The sequence below is a fragment of the Aulonocara sp. 'chitande type north' Nkhata Bay genome, linkage group LG6 (genome assembly GCF_057382095.1).
Source record: "Aulonocara sp. 'chitande type north' Nkhata Bay isolate Kocher_YH1m ecotype deep benthic linkage group LG6, A_spYH_male_GT1.1, whole genome shotgun sequence".
Classification (NCBI taxonomy): Eukaryota; Metazoa; Chordata; class Actinopteri; order Cichliformes; family Cichlidae; genus Aulonocara; species Aulonocara sp. 'chitande type north' Nkhata Bay.
The window spans coordinates 31,355,151-31,374,376 of NC_141349.1; the positions used below are offsets into that span (position 1 = coordinate 31,355,151).

At 37.8% G+C, this 19,226-nt stretch overlaps 1 protein-coding gene across 1 annotated transcript in view; it reads right to left on the reverse strand.

Moving 5' to 3' along the window:
- Positions 1–19,226, reverse strand: part of helz (helicase with zinc finger) — a 51,038-nt gene that overhangs the window by 9,041 nt on the left and 22,771 nt on the right. Inside the window, exons 17-25 of the mRNA XM_086296310.1 lie at positions 18,221–18,322; positions 16,857–17,035; positions 12,598–12,716; positions 11,552–11,697; positions 9,428–9,575; positions 7,542–7,725; positions 6,213–6,441; positions 4,537–4,816; positions 357–402 (exon numbers count right to left, since the gene is read on the reverse strand). Coding sequence (XP_086152436.1) covers positions 357–402; positions 4,537–4,816; positions 6,213–6,441; positions 7,542–7,725; positions 9,428–9,575; positions 11,552–11,697; positions 12,598–12,716; positions 16,857–17,035; positions 18,221–18,322 — 1,433 coding nt within the window. The remainder of the gene's footprint in view (positions 1–356; positions 403–4,536; positions 4,817–6,212; positions 6,442–7,541; positions 7,726–9,427; positions 9,576–11,551; positions 11,698–12,597; positions 12,717–16,856; positions 17,036–18,220; positions 18,323–19,226) is intronic.

The following is a 19,226-nucleotide window of genomic DNA, read 5'->3' on the forward strand; positions in this document are numbered from 1 at the left end:
GGGAGCATTTCTTAAATAATATTCATTTTCTAGATTCTGGTTCTAAATTATAGCTATTTAGGCTTAAACAAAGACAGTGCTTAACAAGTTTATTATATCACCTGTCACTATAACAGAAAAAATGATTTAGAAAGCTGTCAAATATGGGTTTACAATTCACATTTATATTGTTATTTAGTAGGCAAATAACAAGCATTGTTATACTTAAACTTGTGCCAGCCTTTTTTCTTTTGCGGTCCTTTGTCCCTTCACTAACCACAACTGACACAGTTAGTTTTGTGTTATTGTCTTTCTGTTTCCTTGCTGTTCTGGTAAGATAATATTTAGAAAATCAAGAGCAGAAAGGCTATACTCACCATATCCTTCAGGTGGGAGATGCTCTGTGTGGTTTGCATGTTTACCCTGCAAGACAATCAGTAACAAAGGTTAAGAGTCTGAATGTGCCAAAAGAAAATTATTCTCACATCACATTGGTAGAAAACAAACAGAATGGAGAATGAGAATTATTATTGCTATTAATGTAATCAGTAATGCAACAGAAATAGTAGATGACTGTGGGTTAGCTTACTTAAAGGAGGAAGATGCTAACAGCAATTCAGTGTGATTTGCTATGATAGTCTTAGATAGACATGATATACAAGGGAAATGACTAGTCATCATAATACAAGGAAAACACTAAAGCGAAGCACAAGCAATTTTGACAGTTATAATAAAAATAAATGTATAATTCAGAACATTACAGAAGCTACGCTGAAATAACATTGTGAAAAGAGCAAAAGTGCCAACTGAAATATGGAGTTTAGCGCACACACAGTCTGCCAAAGCCTTTTTCATTCAGTCTTGCTGTGTTAACCACAGCAAAGCCAATGTTTATGGGTATTTATGGATCTCTAAAATATGTCCACACTTGTGTTGTAGCTAGGCTGCCAGCTTGCGCAGAGAAGCAGCTAAACCAAACCATAATAAACTACAGGAGAGATATCTAATATATTTATTCCACTCAAATGGTTTAACGCGGCAATGGAATGTAAAATGCAGACTTGGCAGAACTGAGTCATATTACAACAGCACAGCAAATGTGAAAATTCTGTATAGCGTAAGCAGGATCCCTTTCTTAAAACAGACTAGAGTCTGACATGTGATAGCAAAGCAGCTTCCCCTGTCACGGTTTCATTGTGCAACATCAACTGAGCAATGCCAGACACTGGATTGAAACTGGTGCCTATAGTCTAGCAGGGCAGTTATTTGATCCAATCACAGATTCACTGCTGCAAAATGTTCTCTGGAACTAGGTGTTAAACATGATATCTTGTACAATAATTTTCCCAGATTGCAGGAGTCTGCTGAGAATGAAAAGGGACCACTGATGAACATTTACTGGCTTCATCCAGAAGACTGAAATTAGATCATGTAACCTAATGTTCTCTTAGTTCTGACAAAAGGTAAACAAAAAGTTTGTTAGCTTAAAGCTTCATTAGTGACAATAGCACAATCCATCTGTCAGTACAGGGGCAGTGTGCTGTACTGTGAAATCCTAGGTATACTGGCGGGGCATGCAAGAAAGACTGAAAAGGAGGAATTTTCCAAGAAATGTCCGACATAAACATATTTTTAGTAAGGGAATTAACATGGGGCAAATTTGAGCACAACTATCAGTCTTGCACACTTGCAGAAAAACACCATCTGCATCAGAAAACAGCAATCTGAAGTTCAGTGAAGCATACAGTATGTCTCTGGCAAAATGGATGCCCAACAATGCTTCAGTTTTAAATGATTTTAACCACAATGTACTTTACAGTTTTCTGTGTTCATTGATGCATGCTGATAAACATCAACCAAGAGTGGATTTTTTTCCCCCACACAATAATCAAACTGTGGAAATGTGCTCTGTAGCTTTCAGACTTGAATCCTAACAACACTACAACAGTCAGGAGGTTAAGTTTTAGAAAAATACTGATCATCAGCAACGGATGTTAAAATGATGCACTGAAGCAGTCGAATACAAGCCAACATCAGAATCCACTGCAGGGCATACTGTCATTATGAAATAAATTAGAACGATATGTGTAGCGTCTACACTGTGTACAAAGACACCAGAAAAAAAGATTTGACCTTTTAATGAAACTCAAACTGTGCATAAATACATATAGAATATTTAGCACATTCTGCATAATGGTGTAATTGCAAATGTTTATCTGCATATTTAGCATAGTTGTAAGTATGACTGTGCAAATAGAAGTGTGCGAGTCTGTAAAGCTGGCTGCTACTGCGGAGCTCCAGCTCATTAGGCCCAGTGGGTGATGGCAGCAGGTTGTCAGCAGTGGTGATTTCGTTAACCTTTACCTCAGTGCAGACACAGAGGCGAGGCAGACATTTCATCCTGACCTAAACAATTAACAGATCTTCTGCCAAACAGGTTATGCTAATATTCTGTTTGGAATAAAAGGACTGGTCATAAAATTATTTCCTGTGGTGAAAATTAAACTGAGTCATCTGTTCAGATATTTGATTTGCATCCACATATGGAAAGCTTTTATAAGTTTTATTCTATAAAAGTAGGTAGCACTCAATTTATTTCTGATAATTTGCTTTCTATTTTGATAAACCAGTGTGTTCTTACCTAACATGAATATTGGATTAGCATTAAAAAAAAAAAATTCTACACCATTTAAGATTCTTCTTACGCAAATGGGTCCTAAAAACCTGTCAACACCCTAGGCCCTCTGAGACAAACAATAACACATATATAGTATAAACAATTAGCTTTCAAATATCACTATACAGTGTATTATTAATATGACAACAAATAACATAATATAAAAAATATAAATAAATAAATAAATGTGACAAAATAATAATTATTTCTGCATGCATATTAGGTTAAAAAATAGTCAGTGGAAGAAAAATCCAACTGAGCCAATTTTTTTTTTTGTAATTTTGTATTTAATTTTGTATGAGTGTTTAACTGTCTTTGTCAAAGGGTAGCTGCTTGTGGGGTCTCGCTTTAGGGCTTCGTAGGTATTGTTGTCACTGAGGAGAGTGGTGATCTTTGTATAGTAATCTGTAGTGTTTAGGACCACGGTGCATCTTCCCTTATCAGCTGGTAAAACAGTGATGTTGTGGTCTTTGCTCAGGGAAGCGACGGCCTTCTTTTCCTGTATTGTGAGGTTGGATGGAGGGACTTTGGCACTGGAGAGCGTGGCTGAGACTTTCATCCTGATTTGCTCTGCTTCTGTCTGTGATAATTTATTAATCCGTATGGCAGATTCTGTGGCTGTGATGAGGTCCACTATGGGCAACTGTTGTGGAGAAATGGCAAAATTGAGTCCTTTGGCTAATACTCTCTTTTCAGGTTCAGTGAGAATCCTGTCTGAAAAGTTCTTAACCCATTTCTCCTGACTGGCATCAGGTGTGTTTTCTTCTCTGGGTTGTGTAGGTTCGGGATGAGGAGTGTGTATTTTTGAAAGCAAGGTGTGAAATTTCCTGCGTTGTCTTTCTTTTCCTTTAGAGTGTTGGGCCCGCTGAGCCTTGTCCACAAACTTGTAAACCTCTTCTAAGATTGGAGAGGGTAGAAGGATTTCCAGTTCCTGCAGGGTCTGGCTGATCTTGATCTGGAGGGCATCTATGGTGAAATGGACTTGTCTTATCCTTTCACTTAAAAGGTGATTTTGTGCTCTCTGTAGAATCAAGTCTGCTCTGTAACAACTCTGCTTTGTCTACATCTTAGGTTGAAACGGAGATGGTTCCTATAATCCGCTAGTTTCCTTGATTCCCTTTCATACTCCCGCACCAGTTGAAGGGTGTTCCTCCCAAAATGTATGGCAATATGTCTGTGAAGGTTCTCAGTCAATGACTACGATGACCTGGATGACTGAGAACCTTCACAGACATATTTAACTGTCTTTATTGCATTTTTTTTTTAAAATCATCTTGAAGCCTACTTATGTTAAAGGTAGAGAGCCATAAATATGACAATGGGAATACACAGCAATATGCAGATAGTGATGGATGTCAATTTTCCACAAGCAAGGAAAAAAAACAAACAAAAAAACCCAAACAAACAAATTATGCTTCTCAGCTCAAATTCAGTCCTCTTAGACTTTGCTCTGTTTACCATGTCAAATGGTCACTGTGTTTCCAATGGTTGAGTTCAAAATCACTTCCAAGCAGGGAAGCGGGTTGTGTTACTATGACAATCAGCAGCTGCAGCACAAAAGTTTTATATCTCACCTCTCATCCAATGAGAGGATGACAGCAGAAACATCTTCAGGAAACTTCACAGACTACCACAGGTTTAGTTAATGTGAATTCTGACTATTTCTTTATTGATAAAGTAACTAAATTATGAACTTATTTAATTGACATGACACATTGGTGAAATTTGATAGGTGTCTGCATTTTCCTAAAGTGTTACCATTTCAGCTCTGTTTATAACAACCATCAGCATTATCATTATTATTCAAACTACTTATGAAAAAAATAGAAATGCAGTATTTTTTCTTTCCATTTTGCCCTCCACACTGAAAAACACCTTACCTTAGGAGGTGACTGTTGCTGCTGCTGGGGGCCCTGCTTGTTGGAGGCTGGCTGTGCATGCTGAGAATGTGGATGATGGTGGGGATGGAGGGCCTGTGAAGACGAATGGTGTCCTTGCATGGGCCTAAGGGCACGAGGGATGAACTCTGGAGCCAATGGGTTGAGGACATAGGTCTTTTTGAGCTCCAGGGCCTCCAGCTGAGCCTTAATCTGCTCGAAGGTGATGCCATGTAGGCTCGAGTTTTCATGGCAAATGGAAATAAAGTGCTCCCAGAATTTTCTGGAAGTGGGCAAAAACAAAAACAAAAAATGTTGAAGATTTTCTTCTAGTCTCTGGTATTGTTTCTTATTTGAATTGAGTGTTTAATGGATTATCATTTGAATTTTTTTGCCTGCCAGTGTTACAAATGACTTGTGGGATAAACATAAAATATCACAACTATTTATAGCAAAGAGGCATGTGCACAGTGCAGAAAAACTAGAGGGAAGAAGGAAAACGAGGAAAAGGAAAAATCTTTCTAAAGCATTGTGTACTTTATTTAGAACACAATGCTTTCCATTGGTATGATTAAAACAAACAACAGCTGTCTATAAAAGATGGCTAACAAACTAATAGAAAAACCCTAAACCCTTGAACTGTGAGGAACCTGGTGGCGCTGTTATACTGTCGTTGGCATTTTGCTGGCACGGCTTGAGGCAACTTCTCACTTAATGTTAAGAGTCATTGTAAACCCCCTAAAAACCTACTAAAAGCATTTTGAGCCGTTTTCTCCTTTAATTTGTCATCTGACTTTAGTTCTCTTCTGTCCTGAAATGTGCAGTCAAAAGAATGTGGCGATATAAGACATTTACATTTCAAAAACAAACTTTTGTGCTGTAGGAGTAGCTGTATCATTAGCAGTCAAGTAGGTGTCAACATTAGGATAAAATGGGAACTGCTATGAGGGAAATGTTGGGCAGGCTATCGATTGTGTCCTAATCTGATTAAATGATGAGTAAGTAACCCTTTAAAAGAAAAAATAGAAAAGGAAAATGGTACTTATTCTGCCAACTGTGCAGACTGTATTTTTTCAGCTCTCATTAGGAAGAAAGAAGTGCAGAGTTTTTGTTGCCGTTTGTGAACTGAGTGGCAATCAGAAAATATTTTTAAAACTACAACACCTTGCAGGTAGAGGCAATCATTTAACCTGTTCAGTTAATAAAAATATATAAATATTGAATAACAGCTTGGCTGGCTACTACACTGACTTAGACATTTTGTTTGCATAATAGCATAAACAAAACATAAGCAAAGACAAACTACAGCTGCTATGGAGACAGCTGCGGAGGTGGGTTAAAAAGATTCAAATAGTACAGAGAGGATCTGGCAGCTAGTAGTGACCCAATTATGGTTTATCAGAGTACGCCATTGCTCTCTCTGTGGTGAAAAATAAGCAGATATTCAAACGTGAACAAACTCGACACTTAACAACTTTTATGCACTTAATTTATCTGACTATCAAACTATCTACCAAATGATCAACTCCTAAACCATTAATATAGTAGTTTTAATTAAACCTGAAACTTTGCATTTCAATCAAACCTTGGCAGTCTGATTTAAAATGCACTGTGCTGGTGTATAGAGACAAAATTATTAGTAACCAACAATATGAAAATATTAATTAGGCTATATTTACCTGCAACGCCCAACAGAACATAGCGCGATGGGATCTCCCACAACTGCAACCAAGGACTGGGCTCTGGTGATGGCTGTATTCAACAGCTTGTAGTTGGACAGGAAACCATAGTCAAGGTCCTCTGTTGAGTCCTCAACCAGCTGCTCTTTGCGCTTGATGGCCGTTTGCTTGTGCTTGCAGGTATGCCGTGTACGCACCGTACTAAGGAACAGCACCCGGAACTGTTTGCCTGCAAATATTTTTTTAAATAAAACATTTTTAAGCCCTCTTAAAAAAAAAAAAAAATGCTAAACTCAGAAATCTTAAGAACAGAGATCTTTGGAAAATTCTAAAAAGATTTATTTAAAAAGATATGTTAGCAAGACATAACAGTATGACAACAGAAAATATTACAAACAAAAAAAGTAACCCATTTGAAATCAAAATAATTATTAGAAGAAGATTTTAGGAACTTGCTATTCTCCATTTCAATTTAACTTTTCTCTTTCACTATCAAAAAAACAAAACAAAAAACCCCAACAAAACACAGAAAAGGAGAAAAAAGGCAAAACTTTATAGCTTACAAGACCTTGCCGAAGACAACCAACTATCAACAATCAACTAAAGTTGTGGCCGAATAAATTTCTCCAGTAGCTTATGTGACATTTATTATATTACTGGAACCTGAATGAATGGTAATTACCGTGTTTATAAATGTTTATTAATAAGTATACCTGTATTGCCTGTTGAAAGAAACTATTGAAAAACATTACGTAAATCTGTTAAATTCAACTACTAACCACTAACTCGAGTTTTTTTCCGTGTCCATGTGTTTCATGTATGATTAATGAGGGAGCTAATGACCTGTGGAAAGCAGCTGAATGTGATACAAATGAAAGCTGCGTGAGACCGACACAGAAAAGAGACTTGGGGAAAAAAAGACTTATTGTACAAATCATATTATGAAATCTTCTTGATTTCATAATGTGAGACACAATATGAATACATTCGAGCTACACCCAAGATTGAAGGCATTTGTTTAGTTTGTCTCCTTCATTTTAAGCAACATTTCAAAGAGAAAAATAGGAGGCAACCTTCACAGAATCAAGCATTTCTGCTTAGGGATTTATGCTCTGAACTTGTTTATATTGTTTGTCTTTTCGAATGCCTTACCATAGATATCTTTAATTACGATGATGTTTTAACACTTGCTAACATAGAATACTACCAAAGCCATCCTAAAATATCAGCTCATTAATTTAAGATATTTTCTTTTTACTCATAGAGATGTATCACCTTAACACATGACACACAAAGCACAGGATGTGCTAGTAAATATTTGTTCCTCACCTTGGACATTGAGCACTCTTTCCACGCTGACCTCAGGCATTCTCTTCTTCCGTAGCTCAGCACGAATGCGGAACACCTGGTCAGCATATGGTGACACCACCCCAATGCTGCCTTCATCCAGCTTCCCCCAGGCCACTGGCCACTTTTTGCGCAACTCCTCCACCCGTTCCACGATCTCAAATACCTTTGGAGAGACAATCAAGACATTTGGATTTAGGGTCTTCTTTAAACAACTTTTTAAATAAAAATGTATCCCACTTACAAAATAAACATACATAAGTGTTATAACATAGCTGTAACTGTAAAAACTAAACACAGGCTTGCAAAACAATTAATATTCATTTAAAAATACAATTTTAACATGAAGCATCAGTCCTGACAAATAAATAAATAATAAAAAGTAAAATGTTAAATAACTGGACTGAGCTATATTCTCCAACACCTTCACGACTGATCTTTTCTACAACCACTCTAAGGTGATGCTACCTGACAATACTGATCTGGACTCATGCCTAATGAAATGCTTAAAAATCTCCTTTTTTAAGTTAGCCCAACTACCATGGCTGAGGTGTGCCTTCTTGGTAAAACTGTGATTCAGTTATATACAATCCAAACTTAAATTTTAAGGAAATGAGACTCCAAAGCAACAGAAAAGAAACCAAACATTCACGATAAAACCATAACTGTGACAGTTTGCTGTGTCTGCAGCATTTTGAAGACCCCATGAAATGTGTATTTAAAAATGTTGTTTAAAAAAAAATAAACTATTGGATAGATATTGCCACATCTTTAAGTTTAAAAATTCCTACAACTGGCAAACTTTGATGGAAATAATTTTCAAGTTACAATTTTAGAATTAAGAATTCTGTTATTAAAGTTGAAGTGGTTGCTTTTTCAATTTTCACTGAGCTTAGCCCTAAGGGTAGAGGCTTTGAACAGACTCTTGCACAACAGACATAAGATGTATGAGCGTGTTTTACTCAATGTATACTATTTCACCATGGGTACTATATCAAACAAACAGGAGGTAATTAATGTGGCATTGAGAACAAGAACGATCATTGCTTTAATTGCTTGGAGCATGACAATAAAGGCTTAGGGTCCACTGAAAACCTAAATAAGAACCCATCCAAAATTCGGACTCAGTAATTTATGCTTCATGTGTTTTAATGTAGGTCTAAGTTGGTATCACATTTGAGTTTATGGGTTTCATCTCAGGAATAAAAGGCAATGTGCGTGACAAATTGCAATGATTTGCCAAGGCAAAGACTGGTAACAACTTTAATTTCTATGTAATTCAAATACAGAATGTTGAGTGTATAGGTCCACATCTAACAATCATGCATAATTATGTCTCTGTAAAAATCAGACACTAGGCTAAAGTGCATTTTTTACTGCCAAAGATTACTCGACTTTTAGTTATTTTTGTATTGTATTATATTACTCTAACCAGCTAATGTGTGAAGTTGGCAACTATACTGGTAAGAAACCATTTCTTGATCTTTTATTTTAACTAATTTTTTTTTATCTCTGAATCTTAGAGTTTTTACAAAGCATCCTTTTTTGTAAACATGCTTTTGCACAAAGCTCAGTTACGGCACTCTGAGTTTAAATAGGTGGAGTTCAGGGGCCATAGTGAGTAGCAGTTTATATGTTTTAGAAGTGCATAGAGGCCAATACACAGCGAGTATAATTATACACATAAAACACAGGAAACTGGTTTAAATATGCTTTGGGTTGCATTTAGTACCAGTCCAGAGGGGGTCATTATGCCACTTATTTAACACCTTGAATTATTTAAACTGAACCACATTATTTCCATAAGATGTTAATAAGACCAAAAATATTTCTTGAAGGCTTTAGATGTACAAGTGCCCCGGCCATACCTCAGCATTGTTGTAGTAGGCAGTGCTATTCTTCTCCTGGACATCTTCTCCTCTTGCTGTGAAGAAGGTCAGAGGGTAGAAGTCCTTATGGGAGGGCTGCTTCCCACTTGCCATTAGCTTCCCATCATAGAACAATTCTGAAGTGTAGCTTTACGAAGGGAAGAAGAAAAGGAAAAATAAAAGAGTGACATGAATTTGGAGGACAATTGCTTGATCTTGGTAATTGTTTTTAATTTTTCAAATATATGTTCACAAAAACTGATATTAACGTGAACCACATGAATATATGATTCATGCATTCCTTGAAATTAAGCTTTACTATAAGGATGGGTATTTGTTCACTTTTGTCATGATCGTCAAAACGTGTTTGGATCAAAATGGAGCAGTATTGAAACTCTACTGTGCCCAATGACAATACAAACTTGCCTTATGTACCCTGAGGTACCCCTGAGCAAGGTACCGTCCCTACACACTGCTCCCCGGGCGCCTGCTTAGTGGGCTGCCCACTGCTTCACTGAGTAAATGGGTCAAATGCAGAGAAAAACAAGTAATTTCCCCATGGGGATCAATAAAGTATCCATTATTATTATTATTATTATTATTATTATTATTATTATTATTATTATTATTATTATTATTATTATTATAATAAAAATTAAACAAACATTTTGATGAGAGGTGATCCTTTAAGCTTCAAAGATGTACAATGAAGACAACTTTGTACTTGCTCTCTAATTGTCTGCCACTAGTATTGATTTCTAAAGTGATCCAGGGAGCATGAAGTTGACATGAGGCTGTTTGTGATTTTATAGCAGCAACAGAGTTAAGCCCAATAGAAAGATGCCACTGCAGTGGAAACCCAAGCTCTCTATGATCAAAGAAGGATCACTGGCAGGCAAACCGTGGTTAAACCAAGATTAAATTTATGTAAATGTGATCATCTACACATGTAGCTGTTTATGAGGTCCAATTTGAACAGTGAAGGAAAGCCATAATGGATGAAGACTGCTAGACCAAAGATCTGTAACTGAAAAAGGGTGGTAAAATGGACCAGGCCCAGAACATGGGAACGTGTAACTATGCTGCCCAAAATTGAGTCTCAAAAAGTGCAGGTGCAGTCTCTGTCAGTAGTTATGACTGTGTTGTAGAGCAGAAACTGACCAGTAGATCAGCTAACATAAATCTTAAGTTAAACTATTTTGGGATAATAAACAAGTACAACAAGAAGAAGTAAAGAGCTAAGTGGTCTGAAACCCAGATACACATATGTGGGCACAAGTTGGTCCTAGAATTCTTTCTACTGAATCGCTTTCAGATAAATGACGCTACCCCACTGTGCACCTGTGGAGTGATGTGACTGTGTATAGACACAGCCAAAGGGCATGGCTTAGACAGTTATTCCTTTTTTCCTTCAAACTATAATATCATGGATATCATGCTGTATTATGCTTAATAAGATGAATGAGGCACTATTCTGGCAACATACAACACTAAGCAGCAGACTTACCAATGGTAGCAAATGGTAGCAGAGCAGGTTTATTTTTCTGTAATGATGTCAGGCAGCAAGCCAATAATAAATAAATAACTGTGTACCTGTGTTGAGATGGGGGGTAGCAGTTCATTTTTAAGGTGTTACAGTAACACAACAGCAAGAAAAGACTGCAAGAATTTTGGTTATGGAGTTCCAGAAATGAGTTATTTTTCCATTTTGATGGCAGCCAAGAGTAATTAAAGTTGCAAAGGACAAATCCTTTTTACTGCAAGATGGAGCCACAGCAGGAGGACACAGCAATGGAGACAGATCACCAGCATGGCTGTGGAGAGCTTAACACTGAGCCAGCTAGCAGGTGAGTTGGTTCCCTGAGCAGCAACACAGTTAACTGTCTAGTTATCCACCTGCTGTCTAACATGGTCCCTTTGGATTGAGGAACAAACTTTTCGACTGGCCAAAGCCTTAATGTCTCAGTAATTAGCAAAAATCACCAGGTCAGTTTAACTGAGAAATTGCAGCACAAGTCAGCTTTTGTCTGACATATATTCACTCAGTAAAGCTTAAGACCCCATCCCTCTCAGCCTCTTCAGACAGTACTCAAGACAAGGTAGCAAGGGAAAGCAGGCACTTACTTGATGATAGCTTCATGGGAGCGGTAGTTCTCACAAAGGAGAATACGACAGGGGAATTCAGGGGGGTAGTGCTCATACAGTCGATCCAGCAGGGACACGTGCAGGTTGCGCTCCCGTGCAAACTCGCTGTACACAAATGGACTGAGCTGGAAATTGAAGGAGAGGACAAAAAGGAAAAAAAAAAGATGTAGTAGTAGTGAAGGAAAGCTATGGTAGTTATAAAATTACACCCAAGATATTTCACACTTCCCCTTCATTATTTTTCCTCTTTAATGAAGTCCATCAAAGCTTTTCCGTGTTGACCAAATATCTAAATAAATCTTTTGTTATTGGCAAGTGACATTTTACTGCTGACAGTCAGTGAAATTGTATACAGTGTTTGATTGTAATGTAAATTAATGATGATGATAACTTTCTGTAGTGATCTATACAGGACAGGAAAGTCGACAGAAGAAAGCTGAGTGTGACTGGGAAAGAAACATATGGATGCATTGGTGGACACTGCGTCTTAATACTGTTTTTCTTTCCTCCAAGAAATAGAGAGATCAAGTAATTTAAGCACAACTCATGCTGCATCTTCATCCACTTCACTACCGGTAATCCTGTGCACCGTCTTAAAACCAGCAGACGAGGAAATTAGGTTTTAATTCCTTGTGTTGGCTTAGAAAGCTTGACTGACATGAGTTTATATTTTGTTTTTTGTGGTTGAAGTGGTCTCTAAAACCACAGAGCCACAGTAGCTGCTGCCTGTTCCTTTGTTTTCTGAAGTAGGTCAGATAAGAACCTAATAATAAGCAAAGTGCAAAATGGTATTACTATTCCTTGATGTCCCAGCTACCATCTGTAGTTTGTTCCATCTCCTTAAGTGTTTTGACTTTGGGCTAAAGAAAAACCTCTTCAAGCATTTGAGACCCCAAGACACTATAATGTAGTTGTTGTTATTATATAGCAATTCACAAAGCAGTATAGATACAGTTAGTCTTTAAAAAGGGCCACTTTTGAGGCTTCTACAAGCTCAAAGTTGAATTCTTACTGTCTTTGTTTACCTGCATGTGGTCTCCGGCCAGCACGATGCGGGTTGTCTTGCTAGCTAGAGCAAAAGGCATGATGGTTTCACACTCCATGGCCTGGGCCGCTTCATCCAATAGGATATGAGTGAACAAACCTATCAAAACAGACAAGACACAAATATCTATTCACCTGTACATATATTACAATTTCACTGCTTCAAAATTGCTCTTTATTCCCACTTATTACGATATACTTTTCTAATAAGAGCATAAAGGTGAAGAACTTGCAGCATTGACCTTTCTCGTTGAGTGGAAAAGTGGACACACATCAAGTCAACACTGTCAACAGTTCTAGGCTAATGTTGATCTTAAATAAAATGTTTATCTTTGGTTTTCTGTTGTTTGTAATGTTGACTCCATTACTTATTAATTTAAAAAAAATCTTACATCAATAAAATCTTAAATGGTAAATGGCCTGTATTTATATAGCGCTTTTACTAGTCTCTAAGAACCCCAAAGCGCTTTACATATCCAGTCATCCACCCATTCACACACACATTCACACACTGGTGATGGCAAGCTACATTGTAGCCACAGCCACCCTGGGGCGCACTGACAGAGGCGAGGCTGCCGGACACTGGCGCCACCGGGCCCTCTGACCACCACCAGTAGGCAAGGGGTGAAGTGTCTTGCCCATGGACACAACGACCGAGACTGTTCAAGCCGGGGCTCGAACCGGCAACCTTCCGATTACAAGGCAAACGCCCAACTCTTGAGCCACGATCGCCCCTTCAATAAAATCTTACAAATTTGTCACACAGAAACAACAAACATTCATGCTCTACGACCAAACAGTTTTTTTGTTTGTTTGTTTTTTAAATCTCTCTCACACACTCTTCATTGGTGTCCTTTATATATTTTTTCTCCCATTGTTTTAACCAGTCTTACAACTTAAAGGCAGGGTTCCGTGCACATACAAATGACTGAACTTTTAGTCTAACCCTGCCTTAAAAAGCTCTAACAGAGGTCGGCAGAATGAGGGGAGAGGGATAAAACAGCATGGCAAATGAGTGCTAGAACAAGGAGCAAGGAAGAGAGGCTGAAAAACAACCAGCAAACATCCTCTAAAGCTACACTATTTCCACAGAAAAGGACATGCAGATATGAAATTTGACAGTGGGAAATAAAAAAAACTGACAAAAAAGTAAACAAACAACAACAAAGAAAAAGGGCCTGGCAAGAAAAGAGGTGGAGCAGTTTAATTTGAAGCAACATTCAATCCTTAGTATCAGCCTTTGAAAATGCAAAAAGCCTGCAAAATATTTTTTGCAGGCTCCCCCCCCCCCAACTACAAAGCCTGAAACCAGTGTTATCGCCTTTAACGCTGTATGCACTTCACTGAAGCATAGGCTGGCACTGTTCCCTGCAGTGATCCTGATAAAATGGTAAACATTTTGATACAACAGTCCATGCACTGCACACAGAATGTGAATAAGTAGGTTTATACAAAGTATAACTGAGAAATGTCCCATCAGAATTATAAAGTCTATATCTTGTAATGTTTCCCTTATTTTCAGTTAATAAAGGGAAAAATGCTTGTTGCAGAGGTTACAAATATTCTAAATAACTACATGTAACTGTGCGTTAAACAATACACATAAATAGTCTCTGGCTTGGCTTTTCAATAATTAATTTAAAATATGAATTTGGATGCATGATAGCAAAGTTTCAGTGTTTCACTATGCAGAGAGCAAAATGTTAGTGAAAACAACTTTAGAAAGTGTTGCTAAATTTTCATTTTTCCTTGAAATTTTCCTCTTATTTGCTATAAACTGACCGTGCGAGTCCTACAACATCATCTGTACATGCACTTAGAGTTTATTAAGCAGTGGAGGGAAATTTAATTATCATGGAGTGCTGATTACCATAACATGTGAAATTAAAAGCATGTATAAGACAAAAAACATTGGCTGTTTGTCCCGTTATAAAACCAAAAAAGGGACGAAAAGGCCTTAAGATGAATAATTTCCTTATTATACACTCAATATTTTGCTATGCAAAGAGCAAACATGTTAGAATAACAAATATAAAGTTATGTGCATGTCAATTGACTTATAATACTCAAAAATGAGAACATTTTCTCAGGCAGATGAGTAGAGACTAGTTGCGGTGTGAGAGGGAAGAAAAGATAGTCTTTATGAGCATCAGATGGTCAGAAGCACAAATGAATTTATATGGTGCTTACCACTGCACTTTGGAAATGCCTCAGAGAAATTATTCACAAATTCATTTGTTGCAGCCATCAGTCTCTGGGCTAATAATTGAAGTTTTTGAATTTGCACAAAACCGTAGTAAGGGAAAGAAGGAGAGTAGGGTAATAAGGAGAGGTGAAAGAGATCAGAGGCACAGAACTGCAGAAATTATTTGGTAGAGAGATTACTCTTCAATAATAAATGACAATTTCTTCTACTCACACGCCCAGTCTCGCACATTCTCCCTTTTAGTCTTTTTTTTTTTTTTTTGGCTCTTTTCACACTGTAAAAGTGATTTGAAAAGTGTGCAAGTGTGAAAGGGTCTTGGAGTGCGTAACTAAACCTACAACACAAGCTTTGTAACGAAGCTCTGAAAGCTGTGTGGAACTCCCCCATCAGAAGGACAGTTTCTGATCATCTACTTGAATGTGTTGTGGCATAGTGTGATCTCAAGGAAGGGGAAACAGCATTTCCTGACATCCATGAACTTCAGTCAGTCATTGACTGCAAAGGCTTTTGCCACCAATTACTAAAATACCCCCTATATTTAAAATTATGCTAGATTGTCCATCGTTTCTTTGCATCTGAAACTTGAGGAATGTGTATAAATAATAGTTGTAATTGCTGAATGGTTAATGCAATACTTTTGTTGAATGTCTGCCCTTCAAGCACATCAGTGGTTTGATTTACAATCCACTTGGGTGGTGGATTTTAAATCACAGAAGGAAAGTTGCAAGAAAAAGAAATACAAATCCAACTTCAGTTAGTTATGGGCCTAACTGTATATAGAACTTTGCACAGTAGAGAAAAGTAATGCATCCAGGCAAAAACATGCTGTGAGGGCTGCACAAATTAGTAGAAGCAAAGAATGTCTGTTTTTGCTGGGAATGGGATTTTTGCATATCATAATAACAAAAATTTGTTAAGATATATAAAGGCATGCTAAACAATACATGCACAATGTCTACATGCCAAATCCCATACCTAGACCATGAAAAAAAAAGCAAAGTCATCAAGCCAAACATAAAAGCCTAAACATCATCTTTCGGGGGACCTGTGTTTTGGGTGCGAGATTTGTTATCGCTACTTAGAAGACTTGCTGGCTCCCAAGTGTCTCGTTTCCTGGAGATTTTCATCACCATCAACCAACAGGAGAACAGGACAGATGAAACGTGGGGAGGAGGGCTAATGATGTAAAGTACATTAGAAACAGGCAGATGGTGTTTCCAAGCAACCGACAAAGCCCCCTCCGCTGACACATTAGTGTCGGTTATTAGCCTGCACTGACAAATTGGTTTGTTTTCCATGTCTTTTACATAACTTAAATGAGTTCCAACCCTCTATAAATGGTGGGCCCCTACCAGCAATGGTTGTCAGAGTCAGTGGGGATGACCAAAGAACAGGAAATGAGAGTGACTGTGTTCTGTTTGCATACATTTACAAGCCTTTAAAAAAGTGTGCACACGCATGCTCACGTGCTGCAAGACATTTTAGAACATACTAGAAAACTCATTTATTAAATTGCTGAAATTATGGTTTAACCATTCTGGGAATTCGAGCAATTTTTTGTTGTTGTCGTTTTTTACCGTTTCTCAATGATGGGTTTGTATCTTGAACCCATCCGCTGGAACGTTAAGACAATATAATTACACTGCAAGCAAGACGCAAGTAGGCAAACTTCTTCATGGTACTTGTGCACGGGAGAGAACCGGACAAACGCCGTTCCTTCGCTTGGCCCCAGTTGCTCTCGTCCGTTCTCCCGATACAAATCTAACACTCAGCCTCAATTATTTAATCAGCAATGCAAAAAACAAGAACAATCCTGAGTTAAATTAAGCCCCATCTCACACACAAACCACACTTCAGCATTCATTCAGCATGTATGTCTGATATATAATGTGTCAGCTACTCTGGCTGGCAAGTTTAATCCAAGTGCAAATACTGGTATGCCAAATAAAAGCTGCTGAGAACAATGGCTGCCTCAACCAATAGGTCAGCGTGACTTAATGGTTTTTTTTGTTTGTTTGTTTTCATACGACTTACCAGGCTCCAAGTCAAGCTGGCAGAGGTACTGGGAGGTGCTGAGGGTGACCACCACCACGCGGTGCCTGAGGATGTCCTCCCTTGTGGGCATCTGGAAAGTGATGTGTGTGCTGGAGATGAGACAGTACTGCTGGACCACTGGGTGGACCGTCTTCACCCAGCGGTTCCTGAAGTATACCCTGGAGTGAGCAAAGAAAGCAGAAAGATCAAGAGTTACAATCACAAAAAGCAAATACTCAAGTCTCAGTGTGAATGAAACTGTTAATTTTCATTTAATTTTATATGTTTTGTCTCACTTAAAAGCAGATAGACTGGAAATGCTTGTAAAAATGCATGACTGCACATGATATCTGATGTGCACCTCAGACTGAGCGCAATCTTATCCACACAGAAGGCTGCCAAGAGCAGACCCTTTGGACATACTTTCTGCAGTGGTGCACTTTCAACTCTGCCCCTAAATATTCAAATAACTTCTGTATTGACTGAGTTCACTCAAAGCAGACAAGTGGACCCAAGAGGAGGAGGCTCCAATGCTTATGGAGGAATTACACTGGAAGCTCTAGAAATCAGACCGACTGCTCATGTGAAACAAGTCATTTGATTGCCCATATGGTCTCCAGGCTTGTGTGTGAAAACACAAACACACAGCCTAACCCCAGCCTGGTCAAGGAACACACTGATTCCATGTCTTTGGTGACTTCTGGCACTGCTGAAATGTGATTAGAAGTCAATGATGCAGTATAAGGAAGCTGTCAGTATCTTTGAGTGTATATCTGCTGTCTTAAGGAGTAGTTCGAAAAGCCGGAATGTTCATGAGGTCAAATCCCTCAAGTCAACAAACGTCTGCTTGTTACCACTGCAGGGCAGAAAAAAACAAAACAACCCACGTACATGGATGTATAACTCTGACTATGTGCCCAATAACATTCATCTAGTTAATGTCTAGTTGAGTTTTTATTGATGCTATCCAGCTAGAATGGTCTTTGCTGACATATAGGGCAAAAAGTAGAAATACCAGTCATTTTAGAAACACTTATCACTTCTGTAAAAAACACCCAACCCAAAGTATGTAAACTACAGAGATGTGTAATACATTACTAAAACTGTTTTTATTTATTTACCAAGAAGATGAACACCTGTACCTGACAGGTTTTTCTCAGCATCTACAAACACTAGCTTATGTGGTATTATTTTACAACATAAAATTGCAAAGAGACTTAAACACTTTAAAATCCAATATATAATGCTCCCCCCGGGGCACTACAGCACGTTTTATCTACTGTACATACTACATGCTACAAAACAAAACGAGAAGCTTGTTTTGCCCCTCAGCCATCTCTTGTTCCGTAGGCGTGTTTCTTTACCTGAGAGGTCTGGCATGCTGATTGCCTGCTTCAAAATAAGGATGAAGGTAGTCCTTAATGTAAAGGTCAGCCGCACTGTTGGAGTGGGTGCAGATCAGGACCCTGTAGAGACAAAAGACAAACAACTGTAGGCATGAATCATCATACGCAGTTGCTGAAACACTGTATCGATATCTTCCAAAACCAGCAGCAAGAATAAATTATTACCAGGGTACAGTGGCACATAAACTACCTTAAGAAATGGTTTCACTTCATAAGTTTTTTAATAAAAAGTTTATAATGAAGTTGCATGGGTTTTTTTTTTTTTTTTAAATAACAAAACAGTGGTTGTGAATCCTATCAGTTCATTTTGATTAATAGCACTTGGCTTTCCCAAAAACATAGTATAACATTATTTTTGTATATCTATACCTTATCTATAATATTTCATGATTAAACTGCATTCACTAATGCTATACAAATACAGAAATATAAGGAATAAAGAAAAGGGATTTATTTCATCTCTATACCATTCTATTTTCAGTAGAAACCTTAAAAAGTAAACTGATATTAGTATCCGGGACAGCAAACCCAGAGCTGTTCACCCTGACAGCAGTAACAACTCCTGTTCATAATTACACTTTTAAACATTCATGCAGCATCACAGCTAAAGATGTACAGAGAAAGCTTCCAATATTAAATACGGTAATTCACATCTTGAGCACACCTGACCAGGGTCGATATACGGTCTTGTTAACGTTTTTAAAAATATGGTGAGCCAGAAGCACTAATCCATGGGCTCACCTCCCCTTGTCATAGCTTTTAAAATATCTATAATTCATCTTAACCACAGAATATTAAATGTATTCAGAGTGAATTGAGGAATGAATATTATATTGCTACACATTTTCCAAGGCTGTTTTCTCTCTTGCATTACACATACACATCCTGGTCTTTCTTATTAAAAACCAAAATGGTAACTTTTGTTAGGGGACACTGTCCGAGATATTACATTCATTTTTTATAA